General features: G+C 39.9%; 1 protein-coding gene across 2 annotated transcripts in view; it reads right to left on the bottom strand.

Moving 5' to 3' along the window:
* Positions 1-5,097: 5,097 nt before the first annotated feature.
* LOC575445 (homeobox protein TGIF2) overlaps positions 5,098-22,277 on the bottom strand; it is a 33,012-nt gene continuing 15,832 nt past the window's right edge. The window contains exons 2-3 of one of the 2 annotated variants that reach the window (XM_011681298.2): positions 14,526-14,531; positions 5,098-8,218 (exon numbers count right to left, since the gene is read on the bottom strand). In XM_011681298.2, coding sequence (XP_011679600.1) covers positions 7,191-8,204 — 1,014 coding nt within the window. In that variant the 5' untranslated portion in view covers positions 8,205-8,218; positions 14,526-14,531 and the 3' untranslated portion in view covers positions 5,098-7,190. The remainder of the gene's footprint in view (positions 8,219-14,525; positions 14,532-22,277) is intronic. The other variant, XM_775847.5, reaches the window with a different exon arrangement.

The following is a 22,277-nucleotide window of genomic DNA, read 5'->3' as shown; positions in this document are numbered from 1 at the left end:
TCATAATGAACGCAACTTGCGTCCTATCTATTTCAACGAACTTGTACCATTTGAATGTAATACTAGGCCTACGTCACTACGCAAACGTTTGTTAATTTAAAATATTGCAAGCATAACCTGTTGTGATATCACGCATTTTGTGACATCATAGATGACTTCAACATTAAATGGCCATACAATGGAGGGCATGGTTTTATAAGGGGGATGAGGGGGGGGGGTCGACAAATCGAAGTGTATAGGTCTCGGAGACCCTTCCGAAACTTTTCCGAGGGTGCACAAATCGATCATATCGGATGTCCCGAAATATTTCGGGTTTGAAGATTTCTTGCGGTTATCATTATCTCCAAAATTTGACTCAAATTTCATTGTAGGTATTGCTTATTTTTAGAATATCGGTCGTTAATGTTGTCATTTTTAAACAGGCAAAGGAATTTAGAAGAAATGCACTCTGTTGCTATACCTTTGTTATTGTTAAATTACCTCATTCTAACATTGCATTTACGGTTGCAGTAATAGTTATGATAATTTATGTTTGTACTTCGAATTGCTTAAGAAAAATATGAACATAAATATTAATTACTTTGATTCAGAATTCCAACTCTCATGCTTCAATAGAAACCGAAATTAATAGATAACCATGAGTGACTCACACTGCATGATCTTTCAATGATATTGTCACCTGAGTGACAAACATATAAACTAAACAAAGCGAGGTACATGTATATTGATATATTATCTGCATCCTTCGATTTTGTAAAACATTATTCCATGTTCGAGTAAACTGTGCTATTGTTGATTTTGACAGTTGCTCAGTTTGCCAAAGAGTTCACCGCGGCGAATATCTTTTTTCATAAGAACCGATCCGATACATCCGGTCTTCAATAGGCGCGTTTAACCGTGACCGACGAACCTCAGACAGGTTTTCTTTTTTGTTTCTGTTAAAGGTAAAATGTAAAGATACGTTTATCACAAGATCCAACGAGAGATAAGTTGATGAAGGCAACTAATAATGATCTACCAACACGAGTGATATAGATAATAACGGATCCATGCATATTCATGAGAAAAATATAATATGCACCAATCAAGAAATCATGGAAGAAGATTGGGACTAACTTCGATGGAATATGATCGTTGCATAGAAGTAAATGTTGCATAAGTGAATAGTTTTACAGTTTAAAATTTTACTAATTTTAGGAAGTATTTTTAAGGTCGGTCATGGATTTTTTTCAGGACCGACGAGACATTTTCTGCATGTGTAGCGATTCAGAATGATGATTTTAAGCTAGTATCCTCCTTGTTATTGTTAATAACTAAAGCTCCATTACATTTGATTATCAGAAGTAACTAAACCTTTAAAATTTTATCTCTTTTCTCTTTTCTCACACCCCCCCCCCCCTTCCCCCTTTAAACAAAAATTATCCATTGTTGAATTCTTTTTAGTTGACAACTCGCTGCACATGATAAGGTCTTGTCAAAACAAAACGATTTGGGCTTCACACGGCCCGTTCCGTTGGCATTTAGACAATTCACGAATGACATTAAAACTGTTATTTGTATTGCATTATTTAAAACCTCACAGGGTTTAATCTAACTTGTTATTGAGCAGGTTGATTCTCTGGCGTTAGCTCCTACGCCAGTGGCACCAGGCTTGGTTTCGTCCAAATTATAGGGTAAGGGTAGGGGTTGCAAAGGAGTAGGCTTAGGGTTAGGGTTAAGGTAGGATTCCTAATGAGCTTTACAATATGCTTGTAGGCATAAGGTTATGGGTTCCGTCAGGGTTATACGATATTGGCATGGATGAGGTTTAGAGTTATGGTTTAATAGAATAAGGTGCCGCGTAAGAGATAGGATTCGGGATATGGTTAGGGTAAGGTCTAGGGTTAAAGCAAGAAAGAGGATAAGGATCATGGTGAGGATAAAGTAAGGGTTGTGTTAGGGTTACGGTTAGGGCTAGTATTAGGTTTAGGGTTACGGTTATGATTAAAATAAGGGTTAGCGTTAGAGATAGGATTCGGGTGATGATTCGGGTTGGATTTGGGTAATGGTTAGAATAAGGTTTATGGTTATGGGAGATAATGTTTAGGGTTTTTGTCTGGGTTATGCGGTTAGCACTAGGTTAAGGTTTAGGATAAGGGATGGAATTCGGGTTAGGGTTGGGGTTAGGGTTAGGATAAGGTTTTGGTAAAGGTTATAGGGTTATTGTAAGGGTTAATTTCAGGGTTAAGGGTTCGGGTAAAGTAAAGTGTTTGGTCCAGGGTTGAAGTTTGTGATTCTCTTAGGAACCCTTTATCGTGGAGTGACTCTCGCATGGTAAACTTTAAAAGGTGTGTTGGTCCATTGGATAAGTCTGCAGACTTTTAGCAAAAAGGTACGGGGTTCGAATCCCTGTCGCAGCACAACCGTCCTCTGGCGAGACAATAATCTGCATTTGCAAGAATCCATCCCGTAACAAATGGCCGGTCAATGAAAATGTTCCATTTCGTCCACAAGCTGTAAAAAATAATTAATTATTTTGTTCGCCTATCAGACATTATTGACTAGCCCGAAATCTCTGTTTCAGTCAAAGCTAACCAGGGACTACCCGCAACGCCCCCCCCCCCCCCCAATAAAAAAATAACAGTAGTGCTAATTATAGAAATAAAGAATGAGTTAATAAATCTATATAATTTATATTTAAACAAAATTATATTGGTATATTATTGTGGTGACTGCTTCATCTGTTACGTATGTTAACCAATTCACGAAATTTCTGTCATCCTATTTAGTTTGTTGGAGAATATTGGTGCTTTTGTTGTTGATGCGATATGTTATTGTTTAAGTGGCCCAAACGCATGGAGCAACGGGAATAAGTGCCATATCAAATATCTTTTGGACTGGATTGAATTGGATATTTTCTCACTTTAATTTATCGCTCAAGCGGAAAAAGAAAATAACCGCGATAAACGGTCATATTAGGTCATCTGACAGACAATAGAAAAGATAGTTCCATCTAGTCGAATAACCTTGAATATTGTAACTGTGAACAGCTAATTCATGTTTACAGATCTTGACTCGTCGCAAAGAACTCATCTGTGTCACGCTTTGAGGCGGAAACGGATGACAATGCCGAAGGGTCAGACGATACGAATAATTTCTGACCATAGGAGGTTAGTAGAAAAAGGCGCGCTTTTAATAGCACCGATGCACTCACTAATCACAGATATTAATCAACAGAAGTCATTTCCTGTCACTAGCTTCTTTTGTAACGTTACGTGAGATAGACAGTTAATACACTTAAATAATTGATTGAGCCTGTGTTGATTGTCATGTGTGGTTTTTTCCCCTCATTTTTCTGATCGTTGTTCCCCCCCCCCCCCCCCTCCCAATTTTCCTGCCAATGGACTTATTTTCAAATCAAACTCTTTTCGGAATTTTACCTGAAATATTCTAATTTGTATTGGATATCGGAATGAAGATTGGTGCCATGTGAAATACGCATTGAAGGAATAATTTCATTTTCCCCTAATTAAGGGTTTCAATAAATAGATCTCGTATAGCGAAATGCGCTTTCTTATCAAAGTGCTTTGAAAAGTAGAAACTCAGAATGATATTTCTGATCTTGATTTTGTTTTACTGCTCTCTCTCTCTCTCTCTCTCTCTCTCTCTTTCTCTGTCTCTCTCTCTGTCTATCTCCCTCTCTCTCTCTCTCTCTCTCTTTCTCCCACATTAACTTTCTTGTCTGTTTATCGCCACTCTCATAGTTTTCTCCTTTCGACCACCCCCCCCCCCCCTTTCCTCTCATTTTCTTTCATAATCAAACTTTAATAAAACAAAACTAGATAATTCTCTCGACTTTAAACTTCAATATATACACATACGACTCCTCTCTTAATTCCATCTCTTAGATTATTTGTTTTCAGGTATGGAAAGAGTCACTTTACTCCATTCAATCTCTTGACTGCCACCCCTCCCCCTTCCATCTCCCTCTTTCTTTCTTTTTTTCCTTCTGCTTCTTTTTCTTCTCCTTCTTCTTTTCTTCATATTCTGCTTCTTCTTCATTAAAAAAAAAACCCTCTTTCTCTTGATCTCGTTCATCATTACTCTCTCGTCGGAATTTCTCTCACCCCACCCCCTCTTCCCCTTCTCCCTCTCTCTCTCTCTCTCTCTCTCTCTCTCTCTCTCTCTATTTCCTCCCCCTCTCTCCCTCTCCCCCCCTCTCTCTCTCTCTCTCTCCCTCTCTTTTGGTTCATATTTTCTCCAATTTGTCCCCCCCCCCCATTCACCCGGACAGATTTTTTTTTTTAATCAGTTGTTGTTTTTGTTGTGATTAATGGCGTTTCCAGTTTATCACGAAATGTTTTTTAAATATCTCAGGGGAAAATCCGACACTCTATAAAGAGGCAAATACAACATATTTCAATGTTAAGAAAGTTTTTTATTTTTCTTCAAATTCGACAAAAATTCAAAAAGATACAAGTATTTACACAAAATAATGGAAAAAAAGTATTTCATAGTCCTATTTTGTCATTCCAAATTGTACAGTTAACATGTCTTAAGAAAAATGTATTTACATGTTAGTAACACTTTTATCCATATAATTACATTTGGTTCATGTTTTCGTTGCTGAAAGTTTATTCGTTTAATATTAATTAAATTACTGTGACTACTTCTCTTATTTACTATTATCATTTTGTTCCTTTTTTCTATTTGTTATAACATATTTTTCTTGGTGAATATGTCCACAAAATGGATTTCACCAGATGTAGTGCCATGAATGGCAAATTTGTTACCAATTTTAAATATTGATGTTATAGATGCGAACGAGTCCTTTATCCTTAAAGTATAACAGACAAGCTTTAGTTGACATTGGTTTACGAAATACACATTATTCAACCAATTAAATTTAATTTAATTTAACAATCTTTTATACGGTATTTTGGGATTTTAAGTATCATCGGATAATAGTTCTTAAATAATTACAATTATCAATATTCAGGATATACAATAGTACAATTCGGAGGGCAGAAAGAATACACATTGAATACATACATTGCACAGGGACGGTAAATAACCAATATAAAGTTGATTATTTTCTTTATGAAGGCCGGGAGGGGGGTGGTTAACTGCATAATAAAATTATCAGAGGTTCCGATTTCTTTGTAAACCTTTTTTTTTCGTTGGATCAAGATGATCAATCAATAAATTAAATAATTACATCATTAAAATACAAAAGCAAGGAGATGCAAAGCCCCAAATATCAAACTATTTGTTTCATTTGCATAGCATTATCTTACGAACTAGTTTGTCCACCTATTTCAATTATAATCAATTCGCAATAAAATCAGTATTATTTCCAAATTAAGATTACCTTCTAAGTTCCACTGTTCCCTTCTTTGTGTGACTTAATTTAATACTGTCATAAAAAAAGGATATATCATAAAGAACACAAATAAAAAGGGCAAGTTTTATAATGCTTAAGCACCTATGTCATATCAAGGTATGGTAATAAATTATGGAAAAAGACAATAACTGTGACGATACAAATCCATCGTAATTCGTCATAATTATTAAAAGGTTGCATCGTTGAGCGGTAGGTCGTGGCTAGTATTAAGAATACAATCAATTTCTTCTTATCAAAGGTTTTATGATCACCGGAGCTACAGTATGAGATACATAACAACAAAGGCAAGATGTGGATATTTGGCAACAAAAAAATAGTCGATTAATTTCTGAACTAAATTGCTCGTTTGGAATGGCGGTACGTAACCCAACATAAAATGACCCCCTTACTCTCGTTATGCAAAACCTCACCAAACGTTCCGAAGAAAAATCATCACATGATCGGTGCTCTTAGGTGCAGTACATATCACACATTCTGTTAGATTATTCCATCATTCTAAGCAGGGTTTATCCCGTCAAAGTCCCGAGAGTCGTCCGTATGTTTCTCCAACTATCCTAACTATTTGGTTAATCATGAACAGTTCTAAATCAGTATTAAATTAATATTTGGGGCCATGTTCGGGTACTAGTCAGATCAACCACATCAATACTTTTCAAGGGTAATGATCACTGTCTTCAAAACTGGCATCGAATACTGCACATAAATCCATATGAAATGCATTACATATAATTAACAGATAATTCGTTTATATATCAATCACTCTCTATATAAACCCCCCTGTTTGGGATAATAACACTTTGAGCATGAATGGAAGACTATCTGGCAAAATTATCAATGCACTTATATTTATTCTTAAGGCACTGAAGGAGATCATTGGTAAATATGACTTTTGACATTCAAATGTGAATATTAATAGGTTTGTTTGAATATGAATAAACCAATACATAATTACGCTAACATAAGTACTTTTCGTTTTCATTCATTACAATTCTGTGAACAAGGATTTTCGAGCTAGATTTTGTTTCAACACTAAACATGTAATTCAAATGAGGCAAATGTAATCACACCTCAGTAGTCTCAAACATCGAAAATCATGAATTAAGAAATTAACATAAAATACAACATACAAGTCCCTTTACCCTAAGACAAGACGAGACTTTGCAACAATAATAAGATCAATATGTATTAATATATTAAAAAGAAGAAGCGTTTCATAAAAACTTTCTTTGAGATAAATGTATACGACTTCCCGGCACAACCCCCAAATGACATATTAACCAACTAAAGCGAGTTCTAACCTACTTATTCTTTCTCAATCTTCACATTCACGTGCATGTAGTCCTTCTCCTTATAGCTGATTCCGCTCTATACAACATTCACATCATTGATTTAATGATCCAATATCAAAATTATCCACAAATACATTTCTATATCTGTCTTTCCTTACGCTGTACCGTTTCAATCTGCTATACATAAACATATACATATAAACATCATTCTCGTCCTTCATTCGCCTATCGTTACCTTTTAGAAATTACCTATTCTTTCAGTTGTTAAACTTTGCACATTACGATGTTTGTGTTCGCTTCATTTATGTGATATCATCTGGAATATCCATCGACTCTTGACATTAAAGGTTCTCGTTATAAAGTAGTACAATATCACCGTAAACAGATAGCAAGTCTGGCATCTTTGCAGTGTTCTGTTGATGAAGAGTCATTTAGGTGCTGTGGGACATACCGATTTACGGGTGGAACTCTTTATTTGTCCTAAATTTCTGGAGAAGGCTTTTCTCCTGTTCTCACAGTCAGCAGACGGTCGTCGAGCGCACCTGACCTGGTGTTTCGTTGTCCCTCCTCCATATTGCTGCATCTACCAGCATATGGAAAGGACTGCTGGTAGGCGCTTGGACCATGTGTGTATTGCCAGGAAGGCGGAGGGCGTCTTCCGGATATGCGCGTAGACGTGCTTTGTGCATGGCGAGGGTGTCGACGTCGTGTTTCAGAGACAAGTCTAATGGCGATTTGCGCTCGCTAAGTTTTGATTTGGGCATTACCTGTTGGTAATCTCTGGAGTATAGGAAAGGAATGAAGGGATGTGCAGGCGGGAGTGTTGGAGAGTGGCGTGCGTTCAGGACAGGACTCGAGTGATACTTGCTCGCTTCATGGAGCCGCAGATGGTGCATCATGTCGGTGGAGAGATCACGAAGATATGTCGGAACGCTGCTTGGCAAGGGGTAGTCGTACGGGCTGGATGACGCCGACATTTTGCGAGCGACTGGTGACGGTGTCCTGCAATCGTTGCAACCGCTGTCGGATTCGCCTTCGGAGCTGATGTCCGCAGCGTTGGAATCATTGTCGTGGAAGTTAGAGCTGATGGTATCCATGGCACAATCGGTTGAGGATACAGAGGACACTGCGGAATCGTCGCTCTTTTCGCTATTGCTTCTTTCGCGACCCTCGCATCTTTCTGAAGAGGAACTCTTGCTGGTTTTACGACTGATGGTGAACTTGTCAGGGTCTCTTCCTTCGCGACGAATCATCTCTGGCAGGATACGTCTTCGAGCGTTGATGAACCAATTGCACACCTGGAGAAGAGTGAGGTTAGCCAAGCGAGATAGGTAGAGCTTCTCCTGGTCGTTGGGGTAAGCGTTGTAGCGATGCTCATAAAGCCATGCCTTCAGGATATTGACGGCTTCCTTTGGGAGATTTCCACGACGTTTCTTTGGCGGGGCACTGCTGCTGGACACGAGTCGCCTCTCACCATTGGGACGAAACTTCTTGTGGACGAATCCATCGAAATCGGTTTCTGCTTTCATCATGACTGGGTGTTTATCTGCAAGATAAGAGGAACAACAGAGGAGAGAGTTTAAAATTCAGGTTGCACCAACTTAAAATACACTTAAGAATGAATAACTCGCCAGTTATTGTAAACACCACTACCAATGCCCTTAACAAAAAAATGTGTGCGCAATTTGTGCGCACTGATTCTAAAGCTGGGTAATGCACTCTGTCACCCCGCAAAATTGAAAACCTGCCAAATTTATTAGCAAGTTTCACTTATTCTTCAAGTAGTCAAGGACTAGTAGACGACTTTATAAGACCTGACAGGATCTACAAATGGTGTGGTTTTAACAGCGTCACAACATCGCGGTAACTCGGTGTCACGTCTCAGGGAGAAGGAGTCTACCGACAGGACATATCTGGATTAGTTTCGTGACATCAGACCCTGGCCCAGAATAAATCGAAATCATTGTCACGATGACAGCGCAGAATCTCGTTTGAGGATCACAGGTTCCTCCGAAGTGACATGGAAAGGAAAAGGGAACTGTCGCTATCCGGAAAGAGGCCTGTTCGGGCTCTCAACACCAAGACGTGAATCACTGCTCCAAATTCATGTGACTTCCAGTCAATGGCAGATGGCTGCCTGTCTACTACGATCCTGACATATGTGAGCTAATCCCTACGATCAGCTTCATCCTAGAAGCCCCTGGAAAAAATGAGATGGAAGTAACAATATGCCTCGTCCTGAAAGAAACGCTACAAAAATAGTTTCTTTCAAGAATAGTTACACCCTTGTGTCCGACTGTCTGTTCAGTCGTGCAAGGGAGGAGTGATTTTCCACATAATTATAATATTTAGGTTCCATTTCTAGAAGTGAATTTCATATTCTAAACCACTCTCAGTGTGTCTATTACGTCATGGTTCGTAAAACACGATCACAAATACTTTCGAAGAATCAATTCGAGGGTAATTTCGATACCCTATAGTGTACATCCCATAGAAAACATGCTCAGAATAGATAGTACATCATTGTCACGTTCGCATTTATTTCAATGGGTGACGCACAAGGCTATCGATATTGCCCTTGGTTGAATTTTCGAAAGTAGTCGCCATCGTGTTTCGAACTGTGACTGTAATTGCCGGCTTTTTGTAGCTTGTAGTGGGTGGCACAAACAGTTTCCCCCAAGTAAGATTTTACCAATTCTGAAATGAAAAAGGAGTGGCGCTCCAAATTAATCACCCGGCCCAGAATGGTGTAGAGTAATAATTCTGTTTCTCTACTAATCCTTCTATTACCCCATCTTACACGCGACATGTCTTCGTCACTACACAAACTTCTGGGGATCTTTTTAACGTTCTTAGTTTCTGGTGCCAAGATCTTCCGCGTCAGTCCCGCCGATTCAAGGGCACCGGGGTCCTAAAAAGTGCAATCCAAACCAAAAGGTGTATAGTTCTCTTTTTTCTCTTCCTCCAAAATATAAGTTTGCTTTCAAACCGTGACTTTCATAAAAACCACACGAGTCATACTGGTTACGTCATAACCACATGAAACGTCATGACTGATTACCATTCTCAGGTCCAAGTCATGGGTTGGAAAGAACATCCCGTGATTGAGCTGGTCGGAGAGTTTAAATTCAGAGAGCGGGAGTAAAAAGAGGGCGCGCACCTGGCATGCCAGAGAAGGCTGTTGTGACATTGGAGGGCTCTCAGACTTTCTCAGCCGCTTCCACCTGGCTGGAGAAGGTTGTGTCATTGGGTAAATATTAGCCTTGGAAGGCAAAGTTGACTTTAAACGAGATCACTCTCGTGGAAGTGATCCAATGACTAGCCGTTGTCTTACACGGCCTTCAAAAGATTATATCATACTTTTTGAATTATACCATATCTTTAAAAGTATATCATACCTTTGAAATTATATCACACCCTAAAAACGATATACCTTTAAAAATATGCCATACCTTTAAAATAATGTGAATTATCATTTGAAAATTTGAGATATTCTTCTTAACAGGTGAAATGAGCCGGTGATGCATTATAAACAATCGACAACAAAAAATTATAATAAAAACCTATGTATCATATGCAAGTGTGTCTATATCCTCTTCAAATTTTCTTCACCCAAACAAAGCAATGAACTTGAGAGCGTTCAATCAGTCCAGACAACTCAACGGGATAATTGTGCAATAATGATCTCACATAATTTTCCCCGACTGTTATTTTAAAGTATATGACAGACGTCACCGACGTTTCGGTTCCATAAACATGTTAGCATGCCCCTTCATTCCTATCAAGTTTTAGTTCCACGCTTTGCGCGCCTCCAGCTGCAGCGGTGATATAAAATAATATAACATCCCTCGACAAGGAAACCAATATCGGATCCTGTTTCTAAAACAATTAATAAGAACACGTTCTACCGCTTGGCTGGCTGGTGAAGTTTAGAAATCATTATTATTTCCGTAATTCCTTCTCTCTCACGAGTTTGCCCGAGTCTTTCTTTCGCTACCTCGTAGTTTCACTTTTGCTTTGGTTTGGATTCTCTAGGTGAATAAAGAGATCCGGCAAATCTTTATTGGCAGTTATAATTTATTGCGTATGATCCTTGCCACGCTGTAATTCTATTAGCAGATGATGTCATAGATAGAAGTATCCATAATTATTGATTTCGGTAAGGCAAGTTTTTAATAAAACACCTTAATAAAGCTAGACTTAAAACAAACATCCAGCCCAGCTACCATGCCTCTTTACAACAATTTGTCATTTTTAGTTTCTAATGCCACAATGGATATCATCCTACTGCTGACATGTTATCATCAGTTTAGTGTTAATTAATTCACGTTTTTATGATCTTTGTTATCTTCGGCATAAAGGGACAACTTGGCGATTGAGTACACCACCCGAGTGTTTAAAAGGGGGTTGGGTTGGTCAAAAGGGAAAGGTACTGTTTGAGCTTCCTGATTCTATTCTTTCCCCTATGAGAGTGGCCCTTGAAGAATAATGCTCTGGAAGTGCTCCCTGATTTTAGACACACATGTTTTTTAAATTCCCATGTACTCGTATCTGTGTGCAGTGATTTCCAGAAAGATTGAATGTTTTGTTATGGATGTTATCATTCAGAGACCTTAAAATGCAGTTGTTTCTCTTTCGAAACCATCATCTTTAAACACTGTCATGATGCTCCCCCCCCCCCCATCCCCCATTGCAGTAGATAGTACGACCAAACACGAATGACCCGTTTAAACTGAAAATTCCAGTTCACACAGTCCTCGAGAATAAAAAAAAATGACAGAATGACAAAAAAAGAAATGATGATATTGCCAAATGTGTACAAGCATCATCATCTTAATCTCTGGTAAACATCCGTTTCTTGCCCTTTGTAATTTGAACTAGAAATATTTCTTCATTACGCCGCCTATTTGTGCTCCCTCTTCAAACGGGGGCTGTTGCCAAATTAAATATTGAGCAGCACATGAAGTATGCGATTACCGTCGATGGAAACAGAGGGGAGGGGTGGAGGGGTGGGGGGTGCCACTGAGGCTGTAGAGTAGTCTGCAGGCACAGACTCTAATTTGACTCTTTATCACAATACTCAAGCCTACAGCAGAGCCTAGACATGGCAGTATCTGGCTGTGTAAAGTACAGAGCTTACTGTAGTCTCATAGTGCAGACACTTTTTCGTATCAGGGTTTGTACCTGCAAATTATCTGTAGGTCGCCCTCACACAACGGCGCGGCGTCATGACCATGCTGACCTTAGACTCATCATACCCTTCATCAGGCGGCTTTCATAATATTACATGATTGGATGTGCTGCTTCCCATCCAGGGGCCGGGTTAATTTTTTTCTTGGCATGGCTAAGTCCAGAAATCCCCTTGTACGTGTCACATGCCTGCCTGCTACTCAATGTAACCCATCTCCACTATTGTTTAGGAGGGATTAGCGATCACCTTGAGCTCTTACAAGGTCTGATTCCTGCTGTGACCGCTACAGAACGTTGCTCATCAACCGCCCACCGCCCTTAAAGGTATTCTCGAGTAATTTACGTATTAATGGATGAGTCTCATGATATTCTTAACATGCGTTCCATTAACATGATTAGTGAAATAATTAAAACAAAAGGTGTCGCATATAATTGTTTGCTTAGACCATTTAAAATGTCCATTGTCAGAACAATCACCAGAACGGATGAGGATGCACATGCTAAACCATCAATTATGCCAACACGGATATAAGTCTATCAATGTGGACTTATATCAGCCCTCTCATCCGGTTTTTTTTTTAATTCATATTTCAATCACGGGATTTAAAAATCTCCAATGAACATAATTATATTTCCCTAATGAAACGTGCTCTAAATCTATTTCTTCTGAATATTTGCAACCCCCCCCCCCCCCTTTCTCTCTCCCACTCGATCTCTATCTCTCTTTACCGAATTATCTCATCCAGGTAGGTTCTGCCTTTACAACATCGTACTCATTGCATCATTATTATTACTGGAGAAAATAACTTTGTCGAAATTACAATAGAATATTATAGTGCTTTCCTATTTTTCACATTGCAAAGAGACTTAAAACATCATAGAATAATAAATATTTTAGGAATAGTTCGGGTTGGCTGGACAGGTGAGTCAGGGACCTGTAGTTGAACCTAATTGTCCAGGGCCCGATGTTATAGGGGTCCACCAGATCGGAATGACAGCAAATAAGAGTGTGAGACCCCTTGCCGGGTGCAGGCGGACCGGGGTGCGACGAGAAACGGCTATGACAAGTGATGAAAGACCATCCTTCTGCTTGACGAAGCCTGAAGACTATCTGGTATTATGGTATACCTGTATCTATACCACCGGGTCTCTCTTCGTTGCTTTCATATTACTCTCTGACCTTGGTCCTATTCATACGATCCCGTGTTGTTTTTCGCTATTATACAATGTACCTGATATAACGGGTCCCTAGACGATTGCATGCTCAATTACCCCCGGAGATTCCGCCGAATGAACGAGTGAAAAAAAACCGGTCGGGATCTATTCGGACGGTCCAATGTTGGCGCGACAGGACAATGCCTGTGTGTCAGGGTGGCGGAGTTGGGCTTTGTTCTTCGACATGGGGAGTCGAGTTTTATAGGCCATTCTACTTCCCAACAGAATCCATCGGTCTTAGGAGAAGGAACCTTAGTAAAGAATACGACACAGATTCGTTGCCAATCTGAGGGAATGTGGTCCTCGTATGACAGATTACATAAAGATCACGTCCTTGGGCCGCCCTCAATCATGTCAATTGAGGTTTTCTGATTTTGCTCTCCCCGATAATTTTACCCCATGAATAGCCGGACTATTATACCTCCTCTTTTTATCCGGTCTAGACAGAGGGCGACGATAATTCGACAATGTTTATTCCACTTTATTCACTTTTCCATTTTTGTATTGGTGTAAAACACTGTAATGACTTCATGTCATGGCTAAATTAAGTGTTTGAAATTAGCTATCGGGAAGAGGCATTGTCAACTATTCATGATAAGGGCCGGATGGAATAAAAAAAATAATCATTGATTGAAATTAAATGTCCCCGGTAGAATGGGAACCACAGAAAGGGGTCATTGTGCACGTGGACATATGAACAGGTCAGTTAATTTATTAACATGGTGCATGTGTCCTCCAGAACAGAAGGAAAATGTCTCCGACCTGTCCACGTCAAATAGAGAAATTTCTTTCGATGTGAACAAAAATTGATAGGTCCTAATCATGACACCACCTTTCATTCGAAAGAAATGTCTACTTCTAAAGAAACTGCCCACAAATAAATAGACAGAACGCATGCTATATGACATCATCTTTTGATTTCTCCAAATCCGGGATCGAGCACTTCATGTTCGAATTACAATTTTTGTTTCAAGAGTTATCATAATGTTATCTTGACTTGAGTCTAATCGTGATTTCCTGGTAGCAAATAATGATAAAGGATGTATTGATGACACCTTACTTTTGAAACATGGTCAAGAGGCTCACAATCAGAAACCGAATAGGATATTGCTGTCCAGGAACAAGCGGGAGAAACATCTTATATCAATTCAAATCGCTAACCACTCCTCTTGATATCGCTTGATATATCGGAGTAATCATTAATTTGTGGTCATGATCACATTCTGGTTATGCAAACTCTTTATTGAGATATCGAGACTGCGGGGGTATCTGCACAGCCAACGCGATGCAATCCAAAAGAACAAACATAAGCCAATTAAAAAATCTGTAACATGTGTTCCCCACACCCCCTCCCCCTTCTCTCTCTCTCTCTCTCTCTACTCCAGCCTGTCTCTCTTTCTCTATCTCTATTTCTCTCTGTATCTCTCTCTCTTTCTTTTTGTCTCCACCTTTCTCTCTCTACTCCAGTCTCTCTCCTCATTTTCTCATTTGCTCTGAAAGAGCTTATGATTTGCCTAATTAAACACGGTGGGGGAGACGGTTTCGATAAACATTACATTGCTTGTGAACGCCACCACTTGAGCCTGAACATACTAACACAAATCTCATTGACGCGCCCATGTGTTGCCAAGTCAAGGAGTAAACATGACGAATTTCGTTATCAACATTTTCCGACCCGTATGTTTTGATAAGGCGATGGATATGGGCAAAGAATCGGGACCGTATTGAAGAGGCAGATTTATCATTCAGATTAAAACCAGTAGATGATTGGGGAACATGTGGGTGGCAACCTGTTTGACTGGTGTGTGTGATGGTCGGGGTGTGTCGATTTCAAGTCTACATTTAGGACTATTATTTACTTATTGTGTAGCCATTTTAACATCTTTGTTACCTTTTAGTAAAACCGATGCGGAACAGAACTACATATTCTAATGTCTACGCCCCCCCCCCCTTTGTTAATATTGTTTTAATTCATGATTTAAAAAGTGTCAATATACCCCTAAAAACCTGAACAAAGCGAACGAGAACCCAAATTATCGTTTAAGAAGTACAAAGCGAACACGTGCTGGTAAAAATCTGGAATAATATCTAAGTGTGATGTTCTAAATCTCTATCGAGAATAATGTTTTGATATACCGCGTGCCTCATCTTTGAGTAGGGTGTGGCTTTCGTCAGTTTTGTAAGTAAGATATTCCAAAAGAACTGTCGAGTAGGGGACCACTAAACCACAGTTCACGGTCGCCAGGTTTTTGTAAATCAAGTGTAGATTTTCCCATTCGCTGTGCTCAGCCATTAGAACCAACAGGCGTTGGTAATTCAACCGTTTTCAACCTGATGTTTGCACGCATTGATTATACTACTTGTCAGGTGCACATGGGGCATTCGGTGGGCGTTGCCAACATGTTGAGATGTATGATACTCTAGGGATATAATACAAATGTATATTCCATCTCGAGCACCGTAGCTGAGTACTATCATGCATCTTCCATTGTTCAGAGCATAACACACCACACTACTCCCGACTATGAAAAGTATCCCTTTGCCCTGCATCCTTGCAAAAATGATATCAATATGATATCAGAATGTAATCAAAATGATATCAAAAGATTGATAAGAATTTTCGGGACCCCACCGCCCCATGACTTCTCGAATATACCCGATTGTTTCTCTTCCCTTCCTCTCTAAACCCCAGATTGTAAACGTCTATTATTTTCGAACAAACTGGGTTAATCCCTTGCATCGTTCCATTCTCTCATTAATGTTGTGCATTGTGACGACATAATGACAAAGTAGTTCAGATAACATTCAACCCCGTTATTCTCCTCAACATTCCGTGTCAGATCCGAGAAGCCGAATCGTCTTCCCGTGACAACCGAGTTCTTTCCTTTGCCAAGTCACAATCAGGACACGAAGACAATCGGTCCAGAATAGCACTGCAAGTGTCAAACTCGAAGCAAGTGCCAATCAAGGGGGCCTGTGGCATATCTTAGCCGCATTTACCCACAAACAATATTCGCAGCCCGTCAAATAACACCTTCCAAAGCCCCCATCAACTCTTAAATATAAAAAAAGAAAAGAAGAGAAGTAGGAACAAAGAAGGTTGTAATCTTATTAAATATTATTCATAATATAATCGACGGGATCGAGAGGCTCGACGCTCGGGCGGAATTTGGTCGCGCTCATGGCTTCATTAAAATAAAATCAGAGCACTGTTTTTATAATTAAAATGTCGTTCGCACTCCGTACTTGTCACCAAGACTTGCAAATTATCGGTATTATGAGGACATGGGGAATGAGGTTGATTGAACACGTGTTGCGTCTACCCTGCTTTGTGCCACTTCAATCGATTGAATAAACTGCGAGAATACCTTCACAAAGGCTGCAATATGGAATCTACCTTGTCTACTCTCTGGCATAATGGATTTTATATTTTCCCCTTTTTGGGTAATTGTTTTCCTCAACGAAACCGAGCTCACACTCACATAGGCAGTTCTCCGAGGGCTTATTAATCCAATAACATTCTGCCTATAATCGGTTTCAGCGTACATCCCTAATTAGCCGACCCATCATGCCCCTTTCTTTTGTTCTACTGTTCTTACAATTAAATCCTCAATCTGTAGTTGTGACCAAGCCAAGCCCAGGCCGCACTGCCACTACAAATTTCTGATATTTCATATAAAACCCGTTTTCCCTAGGATATGCCCCCTTCACTGAACAATCCTGTGACAAATAATCATCTCGACCATAAGGCCAGAATAATTCGATGTTTAGAATGCGTGTTCAGACTACAGGGGGCATTGTGTGTCATTGTCCACACACCTCATGCAAACAAAGTGCGGGCGAACGAGATTGCAAACGAGATTTTCACCTTTTGTTTTTAACTGCGTAGGACCAGCTGACGTACAAAGCCCCCGGCAATGACTCTCCAAACCCCGGCTTAGATTAACAATTTGGGTATTTATTTCAGCTTAGTAATTAGTGGCGCGCGCCTGGCACGTGCCACCGTAATCGGCAAAACAATACCCAATGGCAATCACAATGTATTCTACCCATCTCCAGACCCAGTCTTCGAAATATATAACGTTACCCCCATTGTGAAAGCGAAACAAGGGTCTACCATGTTTTCTATGCTATGATTGACGGATACGAAAATATATTTTTTCATTTTACGAGGTATCTATCGTCAAATTAAATCAATTAATTCGCATATATTTCCTAAAATGATATTAGAGTCATGATATCTCTTTCAATACTTGATTAAGACGAAATAAATCCATTGCAGGCGATATAGATAATTATAAAGAAGAAACACGAAACCGAAATTCCCGACGACAGCCCGCTACTCTGCATGACCAACCCAGGGACTGGGAACCTTTCGAAACTTTAATCTCGATGTTCTCTTTGATCAGGTTCTCTTTGTTATTTCCAAATTAAAAAAAAAATACGATAGGAATAATTCGTTTTCGAAATTTAGTTTCGAAACATCTACGTTGAAACATTGATCTTATAAAAAAAAAAAAAAATTGCAGCTGTAACATTCATCATCAGACCTTTTTTAACCACAAAAAGAGGATTTTATACACCTAACTCGAACAAAGGTCTATGTACTATTTTCTACTATGACTTAATTCTTTGTTTATAATTATAAGTGTGTTCTGTGTATCCTTCCTTCCTTCCTCTTTCGTTCAATTTTTATTTCAGCTTTTAAATAAAAAATGAAATAAATCATCATGATTGTCGAAGCACATAGTGTCAATATAAAAAAAGGAAATGTCACAGTACTTGAGGGAAATACTGTGGAATGACCATTCAATGAGATAATGTTTAATGTCAGACGGGAAACAGTGGACATGCATTACGTCATCGCATATGTCCTTCAGTAGGGATATCCCCTTTCTTGTAGGTAATTCATAGGCACACCCTATAACTTTCAAAACTTGTCAAGAGGGCTTCCTGGCTCTCATCAAAACTCCCAAGTCCCAATTTCCTTCTGTGGAACGTCTGGCAAGTAAACAATAGACCTAGTAGGTGAACATTGGCCAAAGACGAATTATGTACGGCGTTGTTTGCCTACCATTCCTTGCTCTATCATGTCAGCATTATGGTTTATCGGCGGATGAGTATATCAACCTGTGTATATCAACGGTTATCTGACGAGGCTTAAATTTATTGTTTACTTGAAAATCAGCAATTCCTTTTCATATAAATGATGTGTTTTTGTGGGTGTTTTAGCGAATATTTCCACTATCATACCTTTAATAAAAAGTCGATGTTTCGTTGCATCTGTATACTGTCACATATCTGACAAAGGCAAGTGAGTACAGAGTAGAGCACCTCTTGTATTAAAAGGTTGGCTCGGACAGGTTTTTGGTGGAAATCTGGAATGATTCGAGGAAGCTGTCAAAAAAATTAGCAGTCTCAAGTAATACAGGTGAGGAACAAATCCTGTTCTCCCGCCTTTTTCTGGGTACAACCGTTGGTGACTAAGCGTCTTCGCTGTCATAAACGCACCTTGTCACCAATTAGTAAACATTAGATGAGACAATAAGTGGAGTTAATTTCATGTCATTAGACTTTTCTTAGATTGTTAGCTTGCAGAAGGAGGTGATGGTGAGAGGATGTTTTTGTGAACGCCTTAGCAGGGCGCTAACTGTCCAATTTCCTCCTGCCTCGCTGTCAGGTAATCGACCTGGTGGTGATTGTCTTCATGGGGAGTCTACCAAGACGAATTATAGCCCTTTCCCCACCCCAACCATGCCCCAACCCTCAAGCGACTCTTATCACACTACCCCTAGCCGTTTGACCGTTGCTCCCCATGAACCCAGCCATGATGTGTCGTTTCCGCCCCCAACACGCGGCAGGCTCAACCCACCATTGTCTGGGTCGGGGGCACGCGACTGGCTGCCGAAAAAAACGTGGACCCATCTTCAAGTTTAGGGTGTTAAAGTGTTTATGTTTATGTTTTTGTTCTACAGAAGGCAGTGTGGGTCCCTAATCTTGGTAGAAACACTCGCGCGAGCGACCGGAAACCCGACCGAAAGGTATAAGGGGAGGAGAATTGGAACTTCCTGTTCATTCGCGCGTCTTGTTGCAGTCACAGAGCAGACGACAGATTTGAAGAAGAGTGGGTCGACTTGGAAAAAAAGGAGTTATAATCAAAGAAATTAAAACGCGCGCGAACGGAAACCTCCTCAAATTGTTCAACTGTCAAAATCAACTTTGGCGCAGACTCGATTCGCTGCGGGGTTGAGGCTTCTATCCACTTCTCCATTGACATGCCCCCTCGTGGGATTGTAGCAGCCGGTGCAGCAAAGAGCCTGTTGACAGCCTCCCTTCTCAAATAAAAATAAAATAAAAACCGATGTTGAATGAAAACAAAATGGCGACAAAATTAGAGCCCGGTTTTCGACGCGCTATCAGTTACTAAACATATTTTTCAACGGCGCAAGTTCCACTTATATTTCAATTTGGTTGGGCGTTGTAACAGCTGGAAGAAATCACAATGCGCTTGGAAGAGAAGGCATTGTCCCATTGCGGGTAAAGTGTAGATAGTGAATGGTGCTCACTCCTTGGAACAAAAAGAAGAGACCCGAGTGTTATCTCTCGTGCAAACACAAGCCGTGTGCTCAAATCCAGACTACAAACGAAGAAAAACTCGAATAAAAAACAATAGCGCAAGATGACGCTTTTGATGTGACGGTTTTTCAATCACACTTTTCTGGATCCTTTTGTGCGAAGGCAAGGGGAACTCGTGGCGATGGCGTTGATTTTGACATGAGGGGGCTTTCCCACCGTTTACCTGCTGCGGCCTTACCCCTATGTAAACAGATCTCTCCCTGAAAATATTGAAATGAACGTCTATTGATAATCGATCTTGCCGCAGTGGTAGGCACCATGTGGTGAAACAGATTCCCAAAATGACGTCTCATAGGAACCCATGTTCACTGGGCGCTCACACCATGCTTTGCCATACTGTTCAACATTCACTTTTAATCAAAGACTAACAACCTTTCCTGTCCTCCATTTTACGAATTACCACGATGATGTTCATTTTTGTATGCGTTCAAGTATTGGTCTTTTTTTTTCTTCCAAAAATTAGACAGAGTAACATTAGGAAGTCACTGCTTTATCTTGCAAAAAAGAGAAACGGTCACAAACTGATATGGTAAAGAAAACGAGAAAAACTTAATAATTGTTTCGCAAGTTGAACTTGATCAATTGTCTATCCCATATCAATGATTTATTTAAGAATCTCATTTTGAAGAAGAGATTCGTAAGGAACGTTCATGAAAAATTGTACCTTTAGTGTGTTTTTAATCCAAAAATATTTAAAAAAAGAGCCTAAATATTGAGGTCAGTGTGATAACTCCTTGGTGATACAAAAGGATATATTGTACACACGTAACTCCTCAAGACGGCTCTGTAGTAACTTTGGATTGAAACCCGACACTGTATGGAATATTTTCTCCAGAATGTGATCCTAAGAGTCCAATGAGGATGATGGGGGAAGAGGATGGACAGAGGGGTGCATCATTCATCGGAGGAGACTCTAAAGAGGATACCACGCGTGAGTGGAACCCTCCAAGGGGGTCAGAAACGGGGGCCATTGTTGGTCCAACTCGCGTGGCTCCAGATAGGGTTTCGGACCTGGAATTCGCGACGAGCGGGAACCTGAGATGGCAGTAGGTATGTCCGACTACAGTGCCAGCCAGGTTTAATCCCCAAGACATGGAATATAGAAATGTCAAACTGGGGGATGGATGCTACTGCACTGCACCACAAAGCATCCATGCAAACTATACCAATGAAGAAGTTCCCCTCTTCCTCCATCCAGAATAGAAAGAAATATCACAATACACTTAATTCTTTACATTCAGACCATTCCAGGGTGATTCCTTTGCCTTCTTCGTAAGATATTTTGCTTTAGGTCTATAAGTTCACTCGATACATCAGATTTGCTCACCAAACTAACGAAACACAAATTGTAGGCACATATAAATAATAGAAAATATATTGGTATGTCGGTGTGTAGTGTACACTTCGCAAAGGTTCTTTGGGCTTTGAGTTTAAGATGAACATGTAATTGAATATGAATTTTAAAAAGAAATTAATAACATGATTTCATCTTGTCCTTTTCTCTAGTTCTTCAACGTTTTTAGAACACGCTAGTCAGGCATGACCACACTAAAGTACAGCTCAGCAAGAATAAATTTGGTTGCACTTTTTAGTGACAGCTTGACACAAGCGAGCAGAGGTTAAAAGTGCAACCACTCTTAAATTAGACACAATAAATCATAATTCATGTCTCAATTCTGTTCGAGCGTGATACGATCGTCAAAGAAATGTGCTATTCGTGATGACGTCTGCAAAAAAAGAGGAAAATCATCAACGCCACTCCATTCACATCTACACCTCTGGGCCTAAGTATACTGAACCTCTGTTCTGAACTCGAGTAACCCCTACCCCTTGTACCTTTCCCTTCACCCCTCTAACACCCCTACCCCTCCCAGTGCACCCCTTACTAAAACAGCTCAACATCTGGTCGATGGATAATAATGAACTCTTTCCCAAACTTTGAGTTCTGATTTCTCCCATGCGTCCAACTGCCAGTGGCAGTAGGGCCAGACTGCTAGCCGCAGATCATTCGCACAGCATTAAAATGAAATATTTGAACTCTTAAACATTAAAACAATTATATCATACAAATATGGTGGCAAAGGGAAAAAACATTTCATTCTTATCATGGAAATCCAAATTCACGTATCGTACTCCTCGTCTAATGCTTACAGTATAATACCTTGATTATTTTGCCAATGCGGGAACATAAGCGCCAGGTCTGTAAAGAGCCTAGGCTCAGAAAAGTTCCACGAACTTCACCCCGTTCCAAGGTATCCCAAAGGTTACCTTCTGAAGTTGACAGACGATTTAAATCAGACTTTATCACACATCTGCAGGGGGAAGGGTGACTCGATTTATCACTTGCAATTGTAACAAATTTCAGCGCGCGGGGTAAAGGTGTTGATTCTGAGGGAGGTTTGGCAAAGGGACATTGACCGTGAACTGTTATGCTGGGTTCTGATTTTATACAGCCCTGGTAAACCTCGTTTGATGCCTTTTTATCGCATCTAATTTAACTCTACTTTAACGACACTCATATATGGTTCACTGTCAAACACATCCGTACGTTTTTATTCCCACCT

This window comes from Strongylocentrotus purpuratus, unplaced genomic scaffold (assembly GCF_000002235.5).
Source record: "Strongylocentrotus purpuratus isolate Spur 01 unplaced genomic scaffold, Spur_5.0 spur5_scaffold_13, whole genome shotgun sequence".
Lineage (NCBI taxonomy): Eukaryota > Metazoa > Echinodermata > Echinoidea > Camarodonta > Strongylocentrotidae > Strongylocentrotus > Strongylocentrotus purpuratus.
The sequence above is the reverse complement of the archived record's forward strand: the minus strand, read 5'-3'. Positions and strand labels throughout refer to the sequence as shown.